This window comes from Scyliorhinus canicula, chromosome 12, assembly GCF_902713615.1.
Source record: "Scyliorhinus canicula chromosome 12, sScyCan1.1, whole genome shotgun sequence".
NCBI classification, from domain to species: Eukaryota; Metazoa; Chordata; class Chondrichthyes; order Carcharhiniformes; family Scyliorhinidae; genus Scyliorhinus; species Scyliorhinus canicula.
In genome coordinates, this window is record NC_052157.1 from 43943326 (window position 1) to 43965953 (window position 22628).

The 22628-nt window shown below is 48.7% G+C and overlaps 1 protein-coding gene across 3 annotated transcripts in view; it reads left to right on the forward strand.

Annotated features, from left to right (window-relative positions):
* adamtsl3 (ADAMTS-like 3) overlaps positions 1-22628 on the forward strand; it is a 747154-nt gene that overhangs the window by 390789 nt on the left and 333737 nt on the right. For all 3 annotated transcript variants that reach the window (XM_038813229.1, XM_038813228.1, XM_038813227.1), the window contains exons 7-8: positions 12494-12620; positions 19881-19955. In XM_038813229.1, the coding sequence (XP_038669157.1) occupies positions 12494-12620; positions 19881-19955 (202 nt within the window). The remainder of the gene's footprint in view (positions 1-12493; positions 12621-19880; positions 19956-22628) is intronic.

The window sequence follows — 22628 nt, forward strand, 5'->3', positions numbered from 1 at the left end:
CATGACCCATCGGGACCCTAAACTACTCCCCAACCCACCAGTGGAAAAAACAAGAAAAAAACCACCACAATAAATAACCAACAGCCCCAAAGAAGCCCCGAAAGAACCCAAATAACCATAACTCAAATAGCAAAAACGGCAAAAACAAACAGGAAACAACCATCAGCAAAAACAGCCACCATGGGTGAAAGGATACCCAAGAGGACAAAGCCTCCAAGCAAAGTACTTTTCCCCCCAGCCCCCCAGTCCTCAGTCCGAATCCAAGTTCTCAGCCTGGACAAAAGCCCAGGCCTCCTCCGGAGAGTCAAAGTAGAGCTGGCGGTCCTTGTACGTGACCCAGAGGCGAGCCGGCTGTAGAAGGCCAAACTTCACCCCCTTCCTGTGGAGCACTCCCTTCGCTCGATTGAAGCCAGCCCTTCTCCTCTCCACCTCCGTGCTCCAGTCCTGAAAAATCCGAACGTCCGTATTCTCCCACCTACTGCTCCTCTCCTTCTTCGCCCACCTCAACACGCACTCCCGGTCAACCAAGCGGTGAAAACGGACCAGCACCACACTGGGCGGTTCGTTTGGCCCGGGCTTCCGCTGCAGCACTCGATGGACACCTTCCAGCTCCAGGGGACCACGAAACGACCCTGCACCCATCAGCGAGTTTAACATTAGGACCACATAGGCTGCCAAATCCGAACCTTCCAGCCACTCCGAGAGGCCCAAAATCCGTAGATTCTTCCAGCGGGAGCGGTTCTCCATCTCCTCCATCCTCGCCTGCCATTTCTTGTGCAGTGCCTCGTGCGACTCCACTTTCACTGCCAGGCCCAAAAGCTCATCCTCATTCTCTGAGGCCTTTTGCCGCAGCTCCCGAATCTCCCCGGCCTGAGCCGTCTGCGTCGCCACCAGTTTGTCCAGTGAGGCCTTAAACGGCTCCAAAATCTCTGCTTTGAGCTCCATGAAGGAGCGCTGAAGCAGCTCCTGCTTCTCCCACGCCCACAGCTGCCACGCTGCTTCCCCGCCCGCCGCCATCTTGCCTTTTCTGCCTCTCGCCGTTCTCTGAGGTAAAACCGATTTTTGGACCGCTCCGCTGCGAGTCCAGTCCATCCACCGGCTGCTGGGCACACTGGCTGTGTTTCCCCCCAGGGGAAAAGTTGAAACAGCGCCATTGCGGGCTCTTAAAAGAGCCTGAAAATCCAAAACAAGCGGGAGCTGCCGAACGTGCGGCTTAGCTCCGCATTGCCGCCACCGGAAGTCCAGTTCTATACCTTTTCAATAATCCTTTTTCACAGATTTTGCAGACTTGAAAGGTGGATGCTAACCTGATGGTTGACTCCAAATGGATGGTTGCCGTTGAGCTACAGTAACTATGTGAGGATGGTGCAATGATTTCAAAGGCAGATTTTTCACTGCTGGTTATACATTGTCCTTGGTATCAATGATAAAGCTTCTCCCGTATCCACTTCCATTCTGACTTGGTTACCCCCAAGTTTCGGGAATATCCAGAAATGTTGTTGATTGCCCCCTACTGACAAGATGCCTAGTTTCCGCTCTTGAACTTTTTCAAGTACATCATCCCCAAAGGATCTTCAACTTTGTCAATCAGCTTGTCAACTTGATTCATAGACTTACATGTTCTCTTTTTCGTGTACATCCTAGTTAGTGGTGAAGTTTGATGTGACCAACATGCTTTGGCAATATGGTCCTTTTTGCCACAGTTCCCATTCTTCTTGGACGGGATTCACCCAGCCCTGGGCCGGGCCAGAGGATCCCCTCGACCGGGCCACGCCGCCTTGACGCTGGCACGCAGCAGAAAATCGGCACGGTGGTTGGTGCGGCGCTGGTCTCGGGCCGCTCTATGCGGCCGGCCGGCCGATCCTCCGGCCCAGAAGGGCTGAGCGGCGGTGAAAAAAAAACGAGTCCCGCCACCGCAATTCTAACCTGCTCTCAGCCAGCGGGAACTTGGATTGGAATGGTCGGAGGGCGGCCTGCGGGGGCGGGGAAGGGGGGTCTGGCCCCGGGGGTGGCCTGGCGCGCGATCGGGGCCCACCGATCGGCGGGCCGGCTTCTCTGACTGGGGGCTGTAGCCCTGCGTCATGTTGTGTCGGCGCGTTGAAGGAGGCCACTGCACATGTGCGCATTGGCGCCGGCACCATTGTGCATGTGCATGTTGGTGCCGGTGCCACTGTGCATGCACGGATCCCACGGCGCACAGTTTGCACCGGGATTGGCAGCTGGAGCAGCATGAACTGCTCCAGCGCCGTGCTGGCCCCTGTAGGGGCCAGAATTAATCCTGGCAATGGCCCGTTCACGCCATCATAAAGCACGACGCCGTTTACGACGGTGTGGACATTCTGCCGCAGGATTGGAAAACCCCGCTCCCTTTCTCTACTCTAGCATTCTCCCGCTGAATGTCCAACTTGTGCATATTGATGACGTGATTAAACTCTTGCACACTTGTTTTTGGTGGTCTCCATCTTGTGGATCTTTGCTCCAACTCTTATCTGTGGAGCCTCTACTGCTGCTAGCTCCACTGATGTGCCAATTTCCACCCTAGGTTTAAGAGATAAGGCGGTTTCTGTGAGCAGTTTCCCGCCACAAAGGCTTTTCATTTGGCCAACAGGTTGGGACTTTATGCCGCTTAGTCCAGGGCAGGGTGGCGATCCGGGGAGGGGCCTGCCAGAGGAAGGAGGCATGCCATAGGGTGTTCACCCCCATGGCAGCCACTCAAGCAACATGGATGAGATCAGAAAAGGCAGAGGTTTTCCACTTCAGTAGAATTGAGACGAGTACCCAATTTTCTGGCCTTGAGTTCAGTTGCCTCATTTTGGTAGGGCCCTCAACCTCTACCAAAGAGTACACTGGAATTCATTAATTTGTCACTAGACTGGTAAACCAGAGACCCAGAGTTATGCTTCTGGGGATCCAGGTTCAAATCCCACCACTGCAGATAGTGAAATGAGAATTAAATAAAAGTCTGGAATTAAACGTCTTTTGATGACCATGAAACCATTGTCCATTCTTGCAAAAATGGTTCACTAATGTCCTTTAGGAAAGGAAACCCGCCAACCTTACCTGGTCTGGCCTACTTGTGACTCCAGACCCACAGCTATGGATTTACTCTTAACTGCCCCTTCAAGGGCAATTAGGGATGGGCAATAAATGCCTGCACAGCTTATGACGCCCAAGTTCCATGAACAAATTTTTAAAAATTAAGTGTTTCAAGAAATATGCAAGGCCCTGGGGCTTTTTGCAATGTATTGGTGACCACTTTGATGAAGATGAAAAATGCTGAAGCCATTTGCACTTTAAATGGACCATAAAATGCCCCTAAACAGGATTGGATGTATGTAGAGCGCTGTCACAGTGCAAATTGCAGGAAATAGATCAAGTAACATCCTTCTGTCATCAGCACATCAATACACCCTTCACTTCAAGGCCGAAATTCTTTAGCCGAACATCACTTCCAAAAGATGCCTCCTCTGACAATGCAGCTCCTTCCATCAGTGCTGCACTGAAGTGGCCGTTGCCCATATTCTGCAACCTGTCACTTTCATAAGAACTTCACGAGGCAGTGAGAATTAAAATAATATGAGTGGAGAATCATAGGCAGGAGCCTGCATCGCTCGAGACAGTGCCGCAGAGCACTCCTGTCCAATTAAATGGTCATGACATTAAAACCTTAGGCAATAAATGACATGCCATATTGGGAAGAGCAGATTCTACGCTACGCCAAAGTGTGTTTCTACGCCGAGAAAATGATTTAAAGGGGGAGGATCTCTTAACTCCCCAAATAATATTTACTTCGCAACTCCCTGAAAGTTAATGCTTATGTTTCAATTAATTTTTAATCTCTATACCAATCAATGTTTCAGGTTTCCTTAATTGCCTCCAGAATACGTAAAGATTGAACCTGCAAATTATATTATGTGTGTTGTAGGAAATCTTCCTGCATTATCAAATTTCTGTCTCCATTATTTTGGCAATTATATCATTCAATGTATTTTAAATATACTTAACAATAAGACAGTAATTAGGAACCCTCCGTAACTGACTAACAATGAAATCTAGTAAGCTTAGTTTAACTCCTATTTGGAGTTTTGCTTTGTAAATGAATCTTCAGTGGGCACAAGATTAAAGGATTCCCAACTGGTTGTGGTGGATCACGATTTAGACTACTGTCCTTTTTTTTTGAAAGAGAGAAACGTGGCTCAGATCAAACAAAATTACTTAAATAACAAAAGCGGAATCATGTCTGCTCTCGTACCAACCCATCCCCCCACCTATCCCACCGACCCCATTTCGCTCATAAGTTTCTGTGTGGTAAATATTAACCTAGCTTTCTTAAATTAAAATGAATATTCCTCTTCTAGACATGCAGTGAATTTTGTACCTCTTCTGTTTGGATTTGATCTTAATACTTTCTTGGGGCTACCAACTCCCATTTTCACTACAGTAATGACTGGTGCCATTTTGTACTACGAGCTGCAGTAATTCACAAGGTTCTGTTACATCCCTGAGTGATGAATGGAGTTAATGGACTATATCATGCACAGGTCAAAAACTGAGGAAGTAATGCTTCAGTTGTATACAGCCTTGGTCCGACTCCATCTAGAGTACTGATTTTAGGGATTGGGCACCGAATCGGCGGAAGGATATATTGGCCTTGGTGGGGCTACCAAGCAGATTTTCTAGGATTATACCAGGTCTTAAAGGGTGGTATAAACCAGGCTTGTGTTGTCTTGAGTTTAGAAGATCGAGGAGTGATCTAATCGAGTATTTTAAAATGAGAAATAGGTGGACACAGAACAACAATTCCTCTGGTAGGAGAATCTAGAACAAGGAAGTATAATTCCAAGGTCATTCAGAAGTGAAGTCAGCTAAGGCTGTGGATGCTGGGTCAACAAAAATGTTCAAGATTGAGATTGGTGGATTTTGTTGGCTAACGATAGTAAAGGATACAGAATAAAGCTGATTGAATGGAGTTCAGGTACAAGTAAGCCATGATCTAGTTCAGTGTTTTTCACATTTTTATTCCCAGGACCCACATTTCCTAACCGGCCGACATTTGCGACCCACACCATCCAATCTTCACGGCATATGTCACGTTCATTTACCTTTAATGCGAAAGTGGAGCCTGCTTGGTCCTCACGTCTCACTTGAATCAGGTTCAAAGGAGGAAAAAGCAATGCACATATTGGGTGCAGACCTGAGCCAGTTCCTTTGTACCGTCTTCATTTCATGAAAACGTTTAATGAAATCCAACCTCGCACATGTAGGTCATCATGAAGGCCAATAGCAACAAAATGCTTGTGTTACTCAGCACTGGATGCTCCTGGGAGGTGCTACTCTAATTGCTGTCAGCCTCAAGGGCTTTTGACATATTTTCAATGTGGTATCGCAGGTCAGGTATAGCAACGTGGTATTTTAATTTGGAGTCAGCTGCAGGTTAATAACTGACTCTAGGGTCTCAACCTCAAAAGGGATTTTTCACCACCACTTCTCTTTCAAAATCTGAAACTTCTCCTCTCATTTGTCAATACATCCATCAATATAGCACACATGGGATTTGCATCCTTATTTGCATTGGCACAATTGACAAAACCATACCTCAAGAAATCATCTTTATACTGGTTTGTTCCCAAGTTAAGTTTCTTCTTTGTCGGCTGTTAATCAGAGGTTCTGAAGCTCTGTATTGAACTAACACTAGCACTGCTCTGTCCTGCCATGGACTCTTCTGCACAGCTCTCTCCAGCAGATTCTGTTGTGACATCCTGTCCAGTAGATACACTGCCTATTTGAGTCTCTGGCTATCACTTACTTTTAAGAAAATGATCCACCTTCACAGTCTGTTGTCAGCAGCTGGAAAATAGAGCAGCTCTGCTCTGTGATTTGGCGGCAAAAGCACATACCTGCCGCCAAAAGCACGCTTGATGTCAAGTGTACGATCCACGTGGGTTTCGCTGGGAATTTCCTATTTGCTGTGCCGGTGAGTTCCACGCTGCTATCTAACGGCACTTAGTCCCTTTTTGAGCCGTGGGAGTTTCTCGCTGTTTAGTGCTCCCTTAGAATTATTTTTGTCATTGGGGATCTGAACTTCGAGATTGGGCCGCCATTTTGAAAGGGTGCCCTGATCTTCAAGTGAGCTTCTGGGTCCCCACATCTCACACCCTTTGGCAATGTCACTCTCACAAAACATGGGCATTACCCCACATCCCCCCAAGTGAGGATACAACACTATGGGTCTCTGGGGGTCCCCCTCTTCAGGCCCTCCCATACCCTCTTATTGCCCCCCTTTTCAGGACCCCCACCCACCCATCACACCTCAACTTCCCAGAGGCCTCTCCTTAACTGCCCTCCTACCCCACACACACCCTTCATATCCCCTTGCACCCTCGTATCATAGCCCCCCTCAGGCCCTGACCCCCGACAGTGCTACCCTCGCATTCAGACACCCTTGCTTCCACCCTGGCAGTGCCAAGGTACCCACATTATAGGGGGAGGACTGGGGGCCCACCCTGCACTTTCCCTGGTAACCTGGAACATCCGATAGCCTGGGAGACCACCCGAGTGCCGTTCTGCCTGGTCCATGTTTGTGTCGGCCAGTGGTGAATGGCGCCCAGCTGGGGACTCCCTGGGGAGGTCGTTAGATACTAGGAGGCCAGTAGATCGCAGGTATGTAGGTGGCTAGGTCCCGCCCATTGTGGGTGGGCTCCTGATCCTGCCGCCTCGTGAGGCAAAGTGGCTGCCAGGAAGCCCGTGGGAGGCTTCACCCAGCATCAACTGGATGCATCATGCTTCCATTTGAGAGCGATATGGTCAGTAGATCCTGCCCAATATCCCATTTTCCCATCTATATGCACACATGTAAATGGTTAGAAGCAATGGTGAACTAATTTTTATGACTTCTTAATTTCAGCTTTAGTAGACACACTGCCTGTGTGTATTGTAAATCAGGGTTTTTAACAACATTACTGCCACAAATATAATATGTATATATATATATATATATAATAATTTTGACATTCCTGACACCAGGGTGAGATTCAAACGCGCATCCCTGGGTCAGTAATCCAGTAAAAACCCTGCTATGCCAACACTTCCCCTTGTATGCCTCAGGTAAACTTGAGTTTACATTTATATGAAGTACTGTTGAAGTGTAATGACTGGTACTGTAGGAAATGTGGCAGTCAATTTGTACAGAGCAGGGTCCCGCAAGCAACAATTCAATAAATGAGCAGAGCATGGGATTTAGGTGTTGGTTGAGAGGAAAACATTGGCCAGGGACACAAAAGATCTTTTCTCTTCATTACTGTTGTGAGGTCTTTTATGTTCACCTGAGAGGGCAGAAGGGTCTCATACCTACTGCAGTATAACATGCCCTGTATACTGCATCAACGTGTCAATCTGGATTGTGTGCTTAAGCCTCTGGCCTGGGCATAAACTCACAGAAACCGTACAAATCTAAGACCAATGGGGTTCAAAGGAACACTCCACCAGCAGTTACAGCTACACTTTACCGAGAAGGAAGATGACATGGTTGTATTTGTTAGCGGCTATTCATTGGAGCCCAGGGTATCACTGCAGGATTTCCTCAACCAAGCAACCTTGACTCATTCATTTACAACTCTTCAATAATGAACCCACATCATAAGGGAAGTGGTGCTATTTATTTATGGGGTCACTGCTCAACTCCATTCACAATTCCTTTGAAATAGTCCATATTGGACCTCTGTGGAAACAAGGACAAACCCAGACGCGGGCTGAGAGCACACTGATCATATTTGCACTATGTAACTGGCAGATAATGGTATATCCATCATGATAAAGTCAAGGCATCTCCTCAGCTTCAACAGAGAACCTTGAGGGAGGAGCGGCTTAGTGGTTTGTCACTGAACTGGTAAGCCAGAGACCCAGGGACTGGGTTTGAATCCCACCACAGCAGATGGTGAAATTTGAATTCCGTTCAGAGCGACACTGCCTCACAGTGCCAGGGACCCAGGTTCAAATCCTCCCTGGGGTGAATGCCTGTATGGAGTTTGTAAGTTCTCCCCATGTCTGCGTGAGTTTCTTCTGGGTACTCCGGGTTCCTCCCACAATCCAAAGATGTGCAGGCTAGGTGGATTGGCCATGATACATTGCCCCTCAGCATCCAGGGAGTTGCAGGTTAGGGTATGGAGTTGCTGGTATAGGGCAGAGTGGATCCGTGCAGACTCGATGGGTCGAAGGAACTCGTTCTGCACTGTAGGGATTCTATGATCATTACTGAATGCTCTGCCATGAACAAGGCACTCAATACCCACCAGAGGCCTAACTGGATTAGTCGTATCAACAGATACAAGAGCAGGGCAGAAACTGAGTACTTGGTGACGAGTGCCTCATCTCTACCCAGAAGACCAAATTTTTGATGGAATACTCACCAGTTGCCTGGCTAGATGCTGCCCATCAACACTTAGGAACCTCAACACCATTTATTATGAAAACGTTTCTCTGAATTGGTGCCCCTGCCACTATGCTTAATACCCACCTCTCCACCAAAAGTGCACTCTGGGTGCAGTAGATAAAATCCACAGCACGTATAATCCACAGGATGTATTGTAGCAACTCGCTAAACATATTGCAACACCACGTCCCTCCCCTGTGACATCTGCCCGCAAATAGAACAAAAGTGAAAATATTGTGACACTTGTCTCCTGCTTTTTAATTGACGCATCAGTCAAAGATTTCAGCATTCTGATCCACAGAAAATCCCTTCACTGAACTCACTATTCATTTGAAGACTGCAGGGCAGTTAAGCCTTCCAGTCTCAAAGACGCAGCCACTTAAATTGTGTTTATAATGTCCTGTCCTCCTAAAACCGCATCTCCTCTGATTTATGTGAGCATTGCAATCAGAGATGCAGTAGTGGTTAATTAAAAGGGTGATTTCCATGTTCATCTGTGTTGTAAAGAGCACTTGAGCGTCTCTGAAGTATGTGAGAGGATGTGAGCGAGTACTAAAGAGAGCATGAAACATAAATGCTGGACATAAATGTCACATTGGTTTTTTTTCAGGAGGATAAACAATATTCTTTGGTGGGTATTGAGGGTGAGATTTGAATGTGTACATCAGTCTTTGAGCACACAGCAACCAAAGTATGATCAGAATATTCCCTGACATTGAGTGTTTGCTCTTTGTTTAACTTACTTGAATACTTAGCTGCACCATACATAAGTTACATTTGATGTTGTCCAATTTGAGTGCATTTTTGATCCAAGAATCTAGCATTAACACCGAAGGTCTACTCTTCTCCTGCTGTTCTAACTTGCACTCCTTCCTTCTCAGACTGATAGGAAATCTGTGCAGATCACATCAAGCTTGTAAAAAGTTGCTGCATGTGTGAGAGAGGCTCAAGAAAGGGAAATAAAATGGGGCGAGGGGGGGGGGGGGGGGGGGGGGGGGGGGGTTGGAAACTATATGATCGGAAGATGAATTTTGATGGTTATTTTTAATTCAGTAGTTGTTCTTCAAGCAAAGAAAACCTTACTGTGTGTAAAGACTGCAAGTGATATAACCCAGTCCTTGGGAACAAAGTCTTGAGGGGGGTGGGGAGCGACAGTTTTAAGGCCAAGCGGACAATTTAGAATGTTGCTCCGCTCAGTAAAAGTAGGACAATGGCTTCCAGTGCTGACACTCACCAGTGCTATACAAAATTGCAGCTTTTTATTCCCCAAATTAACATCAGCTGAGGATTCCTATGTTGCCTCCCAACGGATAATATGGATATATGTTAATCCTTTTTAATACACTCCATTAGTGCTGCCCACAGTTATTATTTCCCTCCAGTGTTGTGCAGACCACTGCTTTGCATGGTCTGATAGATACATCACTGGCGTGATACCGTAACTATTATGAAACGCTGACAGACGTATTAGCCTAAAATTAGTATTGGTGATGTTTGCAACACATGTTCCTGGGGGGGGGGGGGGGGGACAATGCTTCCAATACAAGAAAAATAAAAAGCTGTTTTACTTAATCTAACCGCACAAAAATTGAGAGATGAAAAAGATGAATTAACGCTTGTGGATAGTTGTGACCTATCATTGTAACCCAGGGCATCACACAATGAAGCAAAAATACACACAAAATACGGGACAATCTCAGCAGATTTGACAGCATCTGTGGAGAGAGAAGGGAGCTAACATTTTGATGCCCAGTATTTTCTGTTTCTGTTTCAGATTCCAGCATCCGCCTACCTTACCGGCGAGACCAGGCAGCGCGGGCGGGCTCCGGGGTCCTGGGGGGCGGGCGCAGGGCGATCTGGCCCTGGGGGGGTGCCCCCTTGGTGGCCTGGCCCGCGATCGGGGCCCACCGATCGGCAGGCGGGCCTGTACCGTGGGGGCACACTTTTCCTTCCACGTTGGCCATAGCCTTCACGACGGCGGACGCAGAAGTAACGCCCTCCCCTGCGCATGCGCGAGGATGTCGTCAGCAGCTGCTGGCGCTCCGGTGCATGCGCGGACTTCCGCCGGCCGGCGAAGTCCCTTCGGCCCCGGCTGGCGTGGCGCCAAAGGCCTTTCCCACCGGCCGGTGGGGCGCCAACCACTCCGGCGCGGGCCTAGTCCCTCAAGGTTAGGGCTTGGCCCCTAAAGGTGCGGAGAAATCCGCACCTTTGGGGCGGACCGACGCCGGAGTGGTTCACGCCACTCCATCCCGCTGGGTAGGGGAGAATCCCGGCCCTGTTTTACTCTGAATAAGTTCAATCAGAACCTCTTAAAAGGCAATTAATAACTTTGGAAAGGCATTCACTGTGCTTATGGAGGTAAAGATGGCAACCAATATACGCATAGAAAGATCCTACGGACTAAATAAAAGAACAGTTAAATTATTGAGCAGGGCACTGGGGAGTATCCCTGTAAGTGATGCCTCAGGACTTTTTTGGTAAATTCACCTGGTCAGGCAGACAGAAAGTTGGTTTAACATTTCTTATGCAAACTGGCATCTTCGACAATTCTTTTTTAAAAAGATTTAGAGTACCTAATTCTTAAAAAAAAAAACGGGCAATTTAGTGTGGCCAATCCACCTACCATGCACATCTTTCAGATGTGGGGGTGACACCCAGGTAGACACAGGGCCGGGATCGAACTCGGGTCCTCGGCGGCGTGAGGCAGCAGTGCTAACCACTGCGCCACCGTGCCGCCCCATCACCGACAATCCTGCCCAAGTTTTCAATTTACATTCAGGTTTCCGGTTGACCCAGGGCCGTACTAGCTGAGCCCGTTAGTGTTTAAAGGATACAGGTTGCAATAAGTAAGCAACACAGTCAGTTTTTTGGAATCTCTGTTTACACGAGGAATGTAGGTCTGTCAGAATCCTGAGCTGTAACAGCATGCTCTTGTTGGAATCACTTTTTCTCCTCCTTTTGTTAGTCTTAGCAGCAGCATTAACCATGTTTTTAAAGCTTGTAAATTACCCTGAGCAGTGCTGTTGTACTTATCACTTAACACCTCAGACCGGAAATTGCAGTATGCGATGTTATGGTATGTGCATCCAATATGTTTGTATTAAACTATTTGCTCCATTGTTTTGAGAAAAGAAAATGAATCGGAGCCTCCATCAAAGGACTTTCATCCAAACACACTGGGTGCTCAGACTGTTAATGTATCTCAAAGTAATTTGAAGCTTTATGCGCGTTGGTATTTTGCTATCATGTACCAGACTTTAAAGCTTCCTCTTGTTTTGTTAAATCCAGATAATTCAGACAGAACAGGCTTCTCTTTACATGGCACTTTATCAGATCTGCAGGGTGCATCAGAGTGTTTCACGTCGGGTGAATTATTTTGTGAAATGGAACGGTTCTGTCCACGGACGCTGCAGCCAATTTGTGCGAAGCAAAAGTCACAGACCAATAACCAAATCATCTGTTTTTGGTTGTGGTAGGAATGCAGACAAGGATGCTGGGGAAACTCCCTGCGAGTTTGAATAGAGCTGTGGGATCTTTCACGTCCACCTAAATAAGCAGAAGGGGGCCTCCAATCAATGCCTCATCAGACAAATGGCTCCAAATAATGGCACCTCTGGCAATGCAGCACTCCCTCAGTATTGCACTGGAATGTCAGTCCAGATTATGAGCTCAGGTCCTGGAGGTGGGCTGAAATCCACATTTATCACTGTTGACTTACAAATTGCAAGCAATTGGTCTCGACTTGGACCACCCCATAAACATGTGTAACCTTAGAGTGAGTTGAAGGCGCATATGAGGGTCCACGCAGTAGAAGAATTCATTTCACATATTTGACACAGATTATTGGACTTTTTTTTATAATGCTGTGAAATTCTCCAGAAATTAAACCATACTGTAGGCATTCCAAACAAATTAAGAGTCAAATAAAGTGAGCCACACTGTGACAGAATGAGGCCAGCTTCAAAATATAAAGGGTAACGTAAAAATAAACAGAATTCCTGAAACCTGAGCATGTATATACTGTCGGCCTCAGCCTTCTCTTGACTGTGATGTTGTTGTTGGCAGGTGGTGGGCTGTGATCGGCAACTTGGGAGTAAAGCCAAGGAAGACAACTGTGGAGTTTGTGCAGGCAGCGGTTCAACATGCAGACTTGTACGAGGACAGTCCAAATCACACGTGTCTCCTGAAAAATGTGCGTCTATGATTTTATATTGTTTAACAGTTTTAAGTCACCTGCCTTTCAACAAACATTAATTGAGCAACCTCAGTTAGCACAAAGGATAAGATTTATTTCACAAGGATAATTATTGACAATGCTGTTGCAACTTGCAGCTTGTGTGTTACTCAATGTTTCTCTTGAGCTCCTCTAACAGCCTTGTTCAGTGATGGATAGCCTAGGCTGGCGAGTGGGTCGCATGAGTGGGCCTCCTTCATCTCAGTGGGCCACAAGATTGAAATTGGGCTTGTTCACTAACATTGACCCCACGGGTAAGATACAATACATTCAATGCAGGCCAAATTTTTATAACGAGTTATAGAAAATGCTTAATCATTTATATATTAATAGAACTCTCATCAACTTCAAATGGTAAAAACAAAATAAATATTGACACGTTGGACACAGGGAGCCCGCACAGTCAATGTTGTGAGCAATCAGCACGCACCTCACTTCACTTGCCCACGCTTTACATGCAAATCACTTCAGTCATACTGGTGGGGGAAAAAGCCACGTGGATGGAAACCAACGGAATGTGGCAACCCTGCATGTGTGCAACAGTCGACAAAATGTCTCGTGGTCCACACTCAGTACCCAGGTGGGCCGCATATAGCCCCCAGGCCACAGATTGCCCACCACTGGCCTAGTTGGTAAAGACACTGCCTGAGGTGGCATTCAGAAGTGCAGAATAGAGGACCCTCAATATGGTTGTCCCTACTGTGTTTTCACCTCTCTGGGGAGGAAGGAATAATTGGGGTGGGGAGGGGGGTTGCAGTGAATGGGGAGGGTGTTACATTTGGCCTTAGCTTCCAGTCTGCTATTCACTGGCTCCTGCTGCAAAGGATACATGTGTACACATTGGGTAAAAAAAATGTTTACGTGAACTGTAGTGTGTCCACTTGTCAAAAAACAAAGAAAAGCTTGTGAGGTGCTAAAAGATTACTTTTGCGATACAACTGGGCAGCATCACAATCAGTGCAGGATCACAACGTCTCACAGGATCTGCCAAAGTCCCACAAAGTGTCAGGATCCGGAATCCGCCCACAATGGCCAGGACCAAGCTGTGCTCTCGTAAGTAGGTCATAAAGCTATTCAAGGCCTACTTAGCCGGTATCTACTGGCCTCCCAGAATCTACCGGCCTCCCCAGGGATGCCACAGCTGAGCGCCGTTCAGTATTGATCCACACAAATGTGAACCAAGTGAAACAGCATCCCAGGGGTCTCTCAGGCCATCAGAGGCCTCTGGGTGGCCAAGAATAGCGCAGGGTGGCTCCCCGGCCCTCCCCCTGGAAAATGAGTGCATTAGCACTGCCTGGCTGGCACCTTGGCCCTGCCCTCTTTGCACTGCCAGGGTCTCAGGGTGGCACTGCTCAGCGTCAGGGCCCGAGGGGAGCCTTGCCCATGAAAGGAGGGTGGAGGGGTGGTATGAAAGGTGGGGGAATGCAGGGCTGGTAGGAATGGGTCTCTGGGAGTTTGATAGGTGACGGGTAAGGGTCCTGGAAGGGGGTGGGGTGCTGTAACTGGGTGTGGGGGGGGGGCTGTAAAGGGAGGGCCCCCAATGACCCCATAGTGGGATGTCCTCACTTGGGGTGATGTGGGGTAGTGTCCATGTGAATGGAGGATTACATTGCCCATGGGTGGGGGTGCAAGCTCGCTTAGAGATCGGGGCACCTTTCAAAATGGCTCTGAGTTCAGCTCCCCAGTGGTGAAAAAAATTCAATGTTTGGGCGATACTGGAGAGAAATTCCCCAGGGCCCCAAAATGTGACTAAGTGTCGTTAGATACCGGTGGTGAACTCACCGGCTGAGCCGGCGGGAGACTCCCACGAAAACCCCGTCAAAAATTACACTTACAAACGTTTCCGTTAAATCGCACCCCAGGAGTTGAATATGTTGGGCTGGATTCCCTGTTCCCCCAACCACATCTCTCCCAACGGCTTGCCGTTTGCTGGTGGTGGGCTGCTCTACTCCCACCGCTTCTGGATGGGAATCCACATTGAAAACACCGCACGCTGCTGGGGAACCCATGGGCAGGGTTACGCTCCTGGCGGGAACAGAGAATCCCCGCTGTTGTGTCCCGACCTTAGTTAGGATGTTCCTGTCAGCTGTGTTAGCAACTCCGAATGTCAGAGGGATTCCATTTGCTGGGAATTACTGCTACCCTTGAGGGACCTCGTGTATGATTGGAGGCAGCTATGTGCTACCCCACAGAAAGCAGATTGTATTGTGTGTGTTTTGTCCATCACACTGTCTTTTACACAAATTTCAATCTAACATTGGCTCATGTTTAATTCTTATCGACAAATCGGAACTTAAAATGTTGGCGTAGTCACAACTAGTGAAGGGTTCAGCAGGACTGGAACAAATGTTTACAGCCCCCTACCAGTATATTTCCAGGTTATGGGGGGGGGGGGGGGGGGGGGTACATAAAATAAAGCGGGTGGCTTGTCCACCAGCTTCCCATCAACCTTTGAGCTGTCCCCTATATTTTGTGGGTGTGGTTAAGTCATGAGTCAGAGTGCCCTCCTGCCCGTAGGCCTCTTGAGACCCTGAGGACACTGAAGGACCTGATTCTGCTTCTGTCGCAATGATACGTGCGGCTGGGGAAGTTGGAAAGAAGCCTGGCAGGTCTCGAAGTGGGAAGCAAGGGAGGGGGGGTCAGGGAGGTTACTTCCTCGTCCATCTCCCATTTAGGTGCAGGTCCCACCTCCCTCCCAAGATGTTAATCCCCCACTTTGTGCTTCCTTTCTCACTGGCCTCTAAAGTCCTCGCTTTCCCCCCCCCCATGCTAACCCCCAGCCACTTCCTCAATCCCTGCTCGATGAAAATCCGAGACTTACGTTTGAGTCCAGACGACATTCCCTTCCTTCTCTTCAGCAACATGAAGGCCTGCCCTTGAGAGTTGCTGGCCAATCTGATTAAATTTTCACACAATATCAGGTAAACAGAGTCAAGAAATCCCTGACTCCACAAAGCCAAGTCGGGAGGAACTGCACTGATACACTGCTGCATTTGTATTCTGGGGGTGTGTCTCCCCCCCGGAAACAGTACGGAGGCAGCTCCAAGGGCTGTTGAGTGCTGAGAGACTTCGATGCTCTGGGACTTCATCCCAGTTTTATTGATAACAGTACATGTCATGCCTACTGTCCCCAACACCCCCCCCCCCCCCCATCCTCTTCGTCTGGAGAAGCCTGTACTTGCTCCTCACCCTCCTCCAGCACATCGCCCCTCTGCTGGGCTATATTGTGGAGGATGCAGCAGACAACAACAATGCAGCCGACCCTCCTTGACTTGTACTGGAGGGCCCCCCAGAGTGGCCCAGGCACCTGACACATATTTTCAGGACCCCAAAACACCTCTCCACCACACACCCCTGTTGCACAATGGGTATCATTGTATTGGTTCTCCGTGTCTCTCTGTGGCTTCTGTATAGGCGTCATCAGCCACGATCGCAACGGGTACCCCCTGTCACCCAGCAACCAGCCCTGCAGCCGGGTGGGGGGGCTTTCTCGAACATGTCGGGGATCACAGATTGTGCCAGTATGAAGGAGTCATATACACTACCCAAGTATCGGGCGCAGACATGGAGGATCCTCACCTGGTGGTCACAGACCACCTGAACGTTCATGGAGTGGTACCCTTCCTGTTCGTGAACAGCGGCCTGTAATCCGCAGGTGGTCGTAGGGCGACATGCACCCCGTTGATTACCCCCTGGATCTGGGGCAGCCCAGCGATGGCAGCGAAGCCCGCTGCCTAGGCATCCTGGTGGGTGAGGTCCACAGGGAACTGGATGTACCGGTCCGCCAGGGCATACAGGGCATCAGTGGCGGCACGGCTGTACCATTGCACCGACGCCTGCGAGTTGCCAGACAGGTCCCCACTCGGGGACTGTAACTACCCCATCGCGTAAACGTTTAGGGTGACTGTCACCTTGATGGCCACCGGTAGCGGCTGTCCTCCCCCACTCCCACATGGTGCCAGGTGTGCCATCATGAGGCAGGTTTGCTGGATAGTCTTCCAGCTCATCTGCAGTCTCCTCCTGCATGCCCGGTCTGGGAGTTCCTCAAAGGACATGCGGTGCCGGTACACGTGGGGCCTCATCAGGCACCTCCTTGGCACCATCAGTCCCTCCTCCTCCTCCTTGCCTTGTTCCTCCTCCTCCTCCTCCTCCTCCTCGACTTTTTCGGGCAGGCTGCCCTCCAGCCTGGGCGGCTGCCATCTGCCCCTCTGCAGCCCGCTCCTCTGCTGCAGCCTCCGCCTCATCTCTGAGCCGTCTGCGCTGATGCTGCTGCAGGGCTGCATGCAGGGCAGCAGCCCCCGACACAGCGGCCAACATCGCTGGGTGGTGACCAAACATGATCTTCAGGGGGTGAGGGGAGAAGATGTTACCAGAGGGGAATGGACCCATGCATGACCAGGTTTCATGGGCTACACAGTGGCCCCAGTTGGCACCGCACCCTCCAGGCACTCATGCCCCCCACCTCCGCCCCATCGGTGGGGCGCTCCTGGCGCCCATCCCTGCTGCCAGGGCCACCGTTTCATGGCACTGCCCTCACTGGGGGCTGCCGTTAGTATGGCCCTGGGTGGTCCCCTTGGTGGGTGTCGCTGGTTGAGTGGGGTGCCCCATACGGCCATCTGCCCATCTTCCACCCAGGGGCCGGGGTAGGTGGCCAACAAGGTCGCCGCCGTAATGGCGCTCCTTGCGTGGGCACCACCCTGTCATGTCGAGGGCTCCCCGATTGCTCGGCCTGTCTCCCCCACCCTTCCCCTCCCTGCCCCAACTCTGGCAGGCCCCGCACCCCCGCAGAACGCACAGCGAATGTCCGTTTCGGGAGCCCGCAGTCCTCCTCACACCAATCCCTCCCTCCTCCTGCAGCCGCCTCAGCCAACACGCCGGCTTCACGATTTTGTGTAGGTGGTTCGAACCTTTGAGCCATCGGGAACTCGGCCCATCCGAAGAAATAAAAACAGAAAATTCTGGAAAAACTCGGCAGGCCTGGCAGCATCTGTGGAGAGAAAGAGGGGCTAATGTTTCGAGTCTGTATTTAGGGCAGCACGGTGGTACAAGTGGATAGCACTGTGGCTTCACAGCGCCAGGGTCCCAGGTTCGATTCCCCGCTGGGTCACTGTCTGTGCGGAGTCTGCACGTTCTCCCCGTGTCTGCGTGCGTTTCCTCCGGGTGCACCGGTTTCCTCCCACAGTCCAAAGATGGATTGGCCATGATAAATTGGCCTTAGTGACCAAAAAGGTTAGGAGGGGTTATCGGGTTACGGAGATAGGGTGGAAATGAGGGCTTAAGTGGGTCGGTGCAGATTCGAAGAGCCGAATGGCCTCCTTCTGCACTGTATGTTCAATGTTGACTCCTCTTCAGAGCTGTTTTGAAAGATTCAGAAGCTGCTTAGTGCCTCCGCTAACATGAGAGAGAGAGAGAGAGAGAGAGAGAACTATTTCTCATTAATAACAAAGTGTTTATATCTGTTATTCTGTAGCATGATTTCTGGCCAAATTTGATGTGACTGGAGGCTTTATTTTTTAAAAAGTAGCCTAAAAATAAAGACAGTAAGCAGTGGCTGCCAGAGCCACATAATGTTCCACTCAGTTGATTGTGTAGGTGGACAGATGGGCCGTGGGTTGAAGCTAAGATGAAAGCCATTAACGACAAGGAAGACATGCGATTGTTTTAAATCTTGCAAAACATCAACGTTTTTCCTTCTTGAGATCACTAAAAAGATCTGTTTATGCCACATCAGTCTCAAATTTAGCCTACAGCAATCCTGCCGCAACACCGCAATAACTTTTGGGTCTGTGCAGATGATTAACAAGATCTTTATGTTAAATATTACCTGGTGTTTGCAATAATTCAGGCATTTTGGTTTTATCCACGGGCTTTGTAATGTAATTGTCAATAGATCACAATCCTGCCCATCTGTAATAGTCGTGTCAATCCTTTGCGTTCTCTGTATGAAGTGGCAAGTTGTACAACTGCGGGACTACATGCTGTTCATGCAGTCATGAGAAAGCAATCAGCAGTTGGGAAGCATGGGTTCCAAAAAAAGCCAACCTGAGAATGGTATTCAAGCTGTTCTAAATTTACAGTGTAATTTTATTATGCTTCTGAGTTAATTGGCTCTGCGGCTAGTGTTTTATTTCTATTAGCAAATAGCTAAGATGGCGATATGTTGCGTTCTGTTGAAGTGACACCTGCATAATGATTTACAACTTGTGTACCTGAGTGTATGTTGAAATTTGACTCGATTTTTAAAGCATTTTAATCGCACAAGAAATCGTGCTTTTGAAAGATCTAACACATTTGGAGGTTTATTTTGGAAATTTAAATCCCCCAAGGTTCTCAAAATTACTTTCAAGATGTAATGTAAACATAGCTTTATTGCCATAAAAACGTGCCACGCACCTCCAAGCTCCTGGTATGGAATTTGGCACAATCTCAGCCTTGCTAAGTGCTCCGATGAGTGAAAACAGAAATGGCAACCTCGGCACTTAATGTCAAAGGTAATAACTAGCAGGAGAAGCAGGAATTTGACGACCTTTTTTTCGCCCCCATGGTCAAGAGTGTGGGCAGAAAACTGGATTGAAATTTTATTTTCCCGCCAAAGGTCCAAACGAAAGCAGATGAGGGTGAAGCAGTTCCTAGAATTTGGGATTTTATCAAAATCAAATAATAGTCATCCCAGTTTGTCGTCCAAAGCATACAAAATTTTTTTTTTAAATGGAAACTTTACTATCCTACCTGGCAAGTGAAACATTCAACAATCCTGTCTAAAAAATGTTAATTAAAAATGAGAGTGGAAGCCTCACAAAGTGTTTGTATCTCGAACATCCGGAACCCAGCTCCTAAAATGTACAGATACTATGCATGATGTCACCTCACTTTTGGTTCTTTTGACCTTTAAACTATAAGGCAAAGCAATCATCGCTGATGAGCTACTGCAAATCATGCTGTCACTATTTGGATTCAGTAGGTCCTTTACGCTGTCGAGTGAAGCCACAGACAAGTTCTGGCGTAGGCTGATCCCACAGGTTCTGGTTAGGAGCCAGAATCAGAGTCAATGCAGTTTGGTGTGCAGTCATACTTTTTGACACTCTTGACAGCTCGTGACCAAAATGAAGTACCATATGAATATCCAGTCCTGAAAGCAGTTCAGTGCGACGCTTTAATAAATGCTAACTGCTAGTCAACAAGGACAAGCCACTGATTCTCATTTCTGTAACCATTCAGTGGAAGAGACGGTGATTGCAGTTCCATATGGGAGTCGCCACGTGAAAATCACAGTCAAAGGACCAGCTCATCTTTGTAAGTTCAATTTTAAATTGCTTTTCCGCAAGCACTTAAAGGAGAGAAATAAGAGCAAAGCTTTGGCAGCCATGAATAAACACAGTAGAAGGGGAAACATAGGGGGGCAGATTTCTCTGGTCCCCCAGCTGCGTTTTTCTCGGTGGCGGGATTCGCTACTCCCGCCGCTCATCAATTGGGTTTCCCATTGAAGTCATCCCATGCTGCCGGGAAGCCTGGATGCACTGCTGGTGGAAACAGAGAATCCCAACGGCCAGAGAATTCCGGCCAGGATCTGCAAGATGCATCTCCTCAAACCTTGAGCAAATGCTGACTTTTATGCAACACGGTAGCACGGTGGTTAGCACAGTTGCTTCACAGCTCCAGGGTCCCAGTTTCAATTCCCGGCTTGGGTCACTGTCTGTGCGGAGTCTCCACGTTCTCCCCGTATCTGCGTGGGTTTCCTCCGGGTGCTCCGGTTTCCTCCCACAGTCCAAAGATGTGCAGGTTAGGTGGATTGGCTATGTTAAATTGCCCTTCGAGTCCAAAAACGGTTAGATGGGGTTACAGGGGTAGGGTGGATGTGTGGGGACAGGGTGGAGGTAGGGGCTTAGGTAGGGTGCTCTTTCCAAGGGCCGGTGCAGACTCAATGGACTGAATGGCCTCCTGCATTGTAAATTCTATGATTCTATGCGATCACTTAATTTTGATTAAGCAATAACCTTTTATCACTTTCACGAGCTAGGGTAGTTCTGTCTTTCCAAATAACAAGAAGCTTATGAGTGTTTAGACAAAGGAATATCTTCAAATGTAACAATATTTTCTAAATTCTGTAAATTAGTTCCATCAGCACTTCTGGTGTAAACTTTGTTGGATGGGAAACACATATTAATAAACCTCACTCGATTGAGGCCTTTACACATCATCTAGATAACTCAGATCACTTTATTTTAATCATTTGATCGTCAACCTGATCAGTTTTATGCTCAAATGAACAACTTTGTCAACTCCTGCAAAGAATGTTGTGTTCTGTAATTATAAAATCCACTTTCCTGAAAAGCACACTGTTGAAGCCGTTTAGCAGCACCACTGAACAATCTCAATTTATACTTAAATAAATTCTTGGACAAATATATATTTTCTGAAATTGTTTACTTGTAAATTGTTGAAAATTCCATTTTGATTTTCAGACCACTGTGTGGTGTAAACATCTCCACATTATTTCAAGTTGCACATAGAATGTTCCATCATTGAGAGCGTGACTGCTGCCTTGACCTGCTACCAGGCCCTAGTCAATGTCTATTGCAAGTCTGTCACAGAGAGGTTGAAGATTCTGTCAGAATATATTTCTCCCTCGTCACAACCTTCCCAGACAGCAAAACAAAGAAACAAAAATAAAAGCAGAAAATGCTGGAAAACGCTCTGCGGGTCAGGCAGCAACTGCAGAGAGAGAAATGGAGGGCGCGATTCAGTGGACTGGAAACTAAGTCCGCTTTCGGATGCATTTGGTGGGGGGGGGGGTTTCTCGATGGCTGCAGAGCTGAGATTCATCCTGCTACTGTATTCACCAGCACTTTGCCATTGTTTTTTCGACCTCGGGGAGTTTCTGACCACCGAGGCCACTCTTGAGTTGATGTTCTGCACTGGTGAGCTGAGCTCGACAGCAGGACTGGCTCCTCGCAGATCAGGGCGCCATTTTGACTGGCTGCCCCGAACTCTGTAGCCCCATCCTTTCAGATCCCACTAGTTTCTGGATTCCCCCCTTCATCTCCCAACCTTCCCAAGACCCCTGGAACACCCCTTACCCCATCTAAAGGGCAATGCACCGCAACCCCCCCACCCCGGACTAGACCCCTAGCAGTGCCAAACTGGCACGTGGCCACTGCCAGGCTGTTACCCTAGCAGTGGTGGCACTGCCGTGGTGGCATGCCAGGGTACCAAGCTGGCAGTAGCAGAGTGCCTGGGTGCCAGGGGAACTGTTAGGGTATCATTCTGCACTGCCCCAACCACTCAGGGATGTCTAATGGCCTGCGAGACCCAAGGAGGTGCCATCACGCCTGGTCCACGTTTGTGGCTCAACGGCGTCCAGTTGACGTCTCACTGGCACGGCCGTTGACTCCCAGGCGCTGGGTGAAACAACGTCTGGGTATTTAAATCAGTGTAATGGCTCATTTAAGTATGACAATCTGGATCATGGCCAGCGAGAGCAAGATCCAGATCATGACATGCAGAGCGGGTCAGGTGACTCACGATTGGCCGAACGCCTGGTGCGGAGCTCGATTTGGGGCTCTCGCAGGATTCACCCGTTGCCCCCACGTCAGGTGTAAACGGTGGTTGAATCGTGCCCTGAGATAATGCAGTAAACTTTTACTGGGTGGGGGGGTGGGGGGGGGGGGGTTGGTGGGAGGGTGGCACAGGGGGTTGTTGGGGGTTGGTGGTGTGTACAACTCACGCACCCAAATCCCTGATTTAAATGTTGGTACGGAACCAATCAACGGAAATAAAAGTAGCAGCTCTGGCCTCGGTTGTTGGGCAGCAACAACAGGGAAAGTGCAGAACTCACTGGGACTACGTGCCCCCCCCCCCCCTCAGGAGCTGCTGGCCAATCAGATTGACCTGCAGCTCATACAGTCCCGGGATTGCCAGAGCTCAGTTGTGGAAGCTGCTATGATTGCCAGGGTGAAGACCCTAATT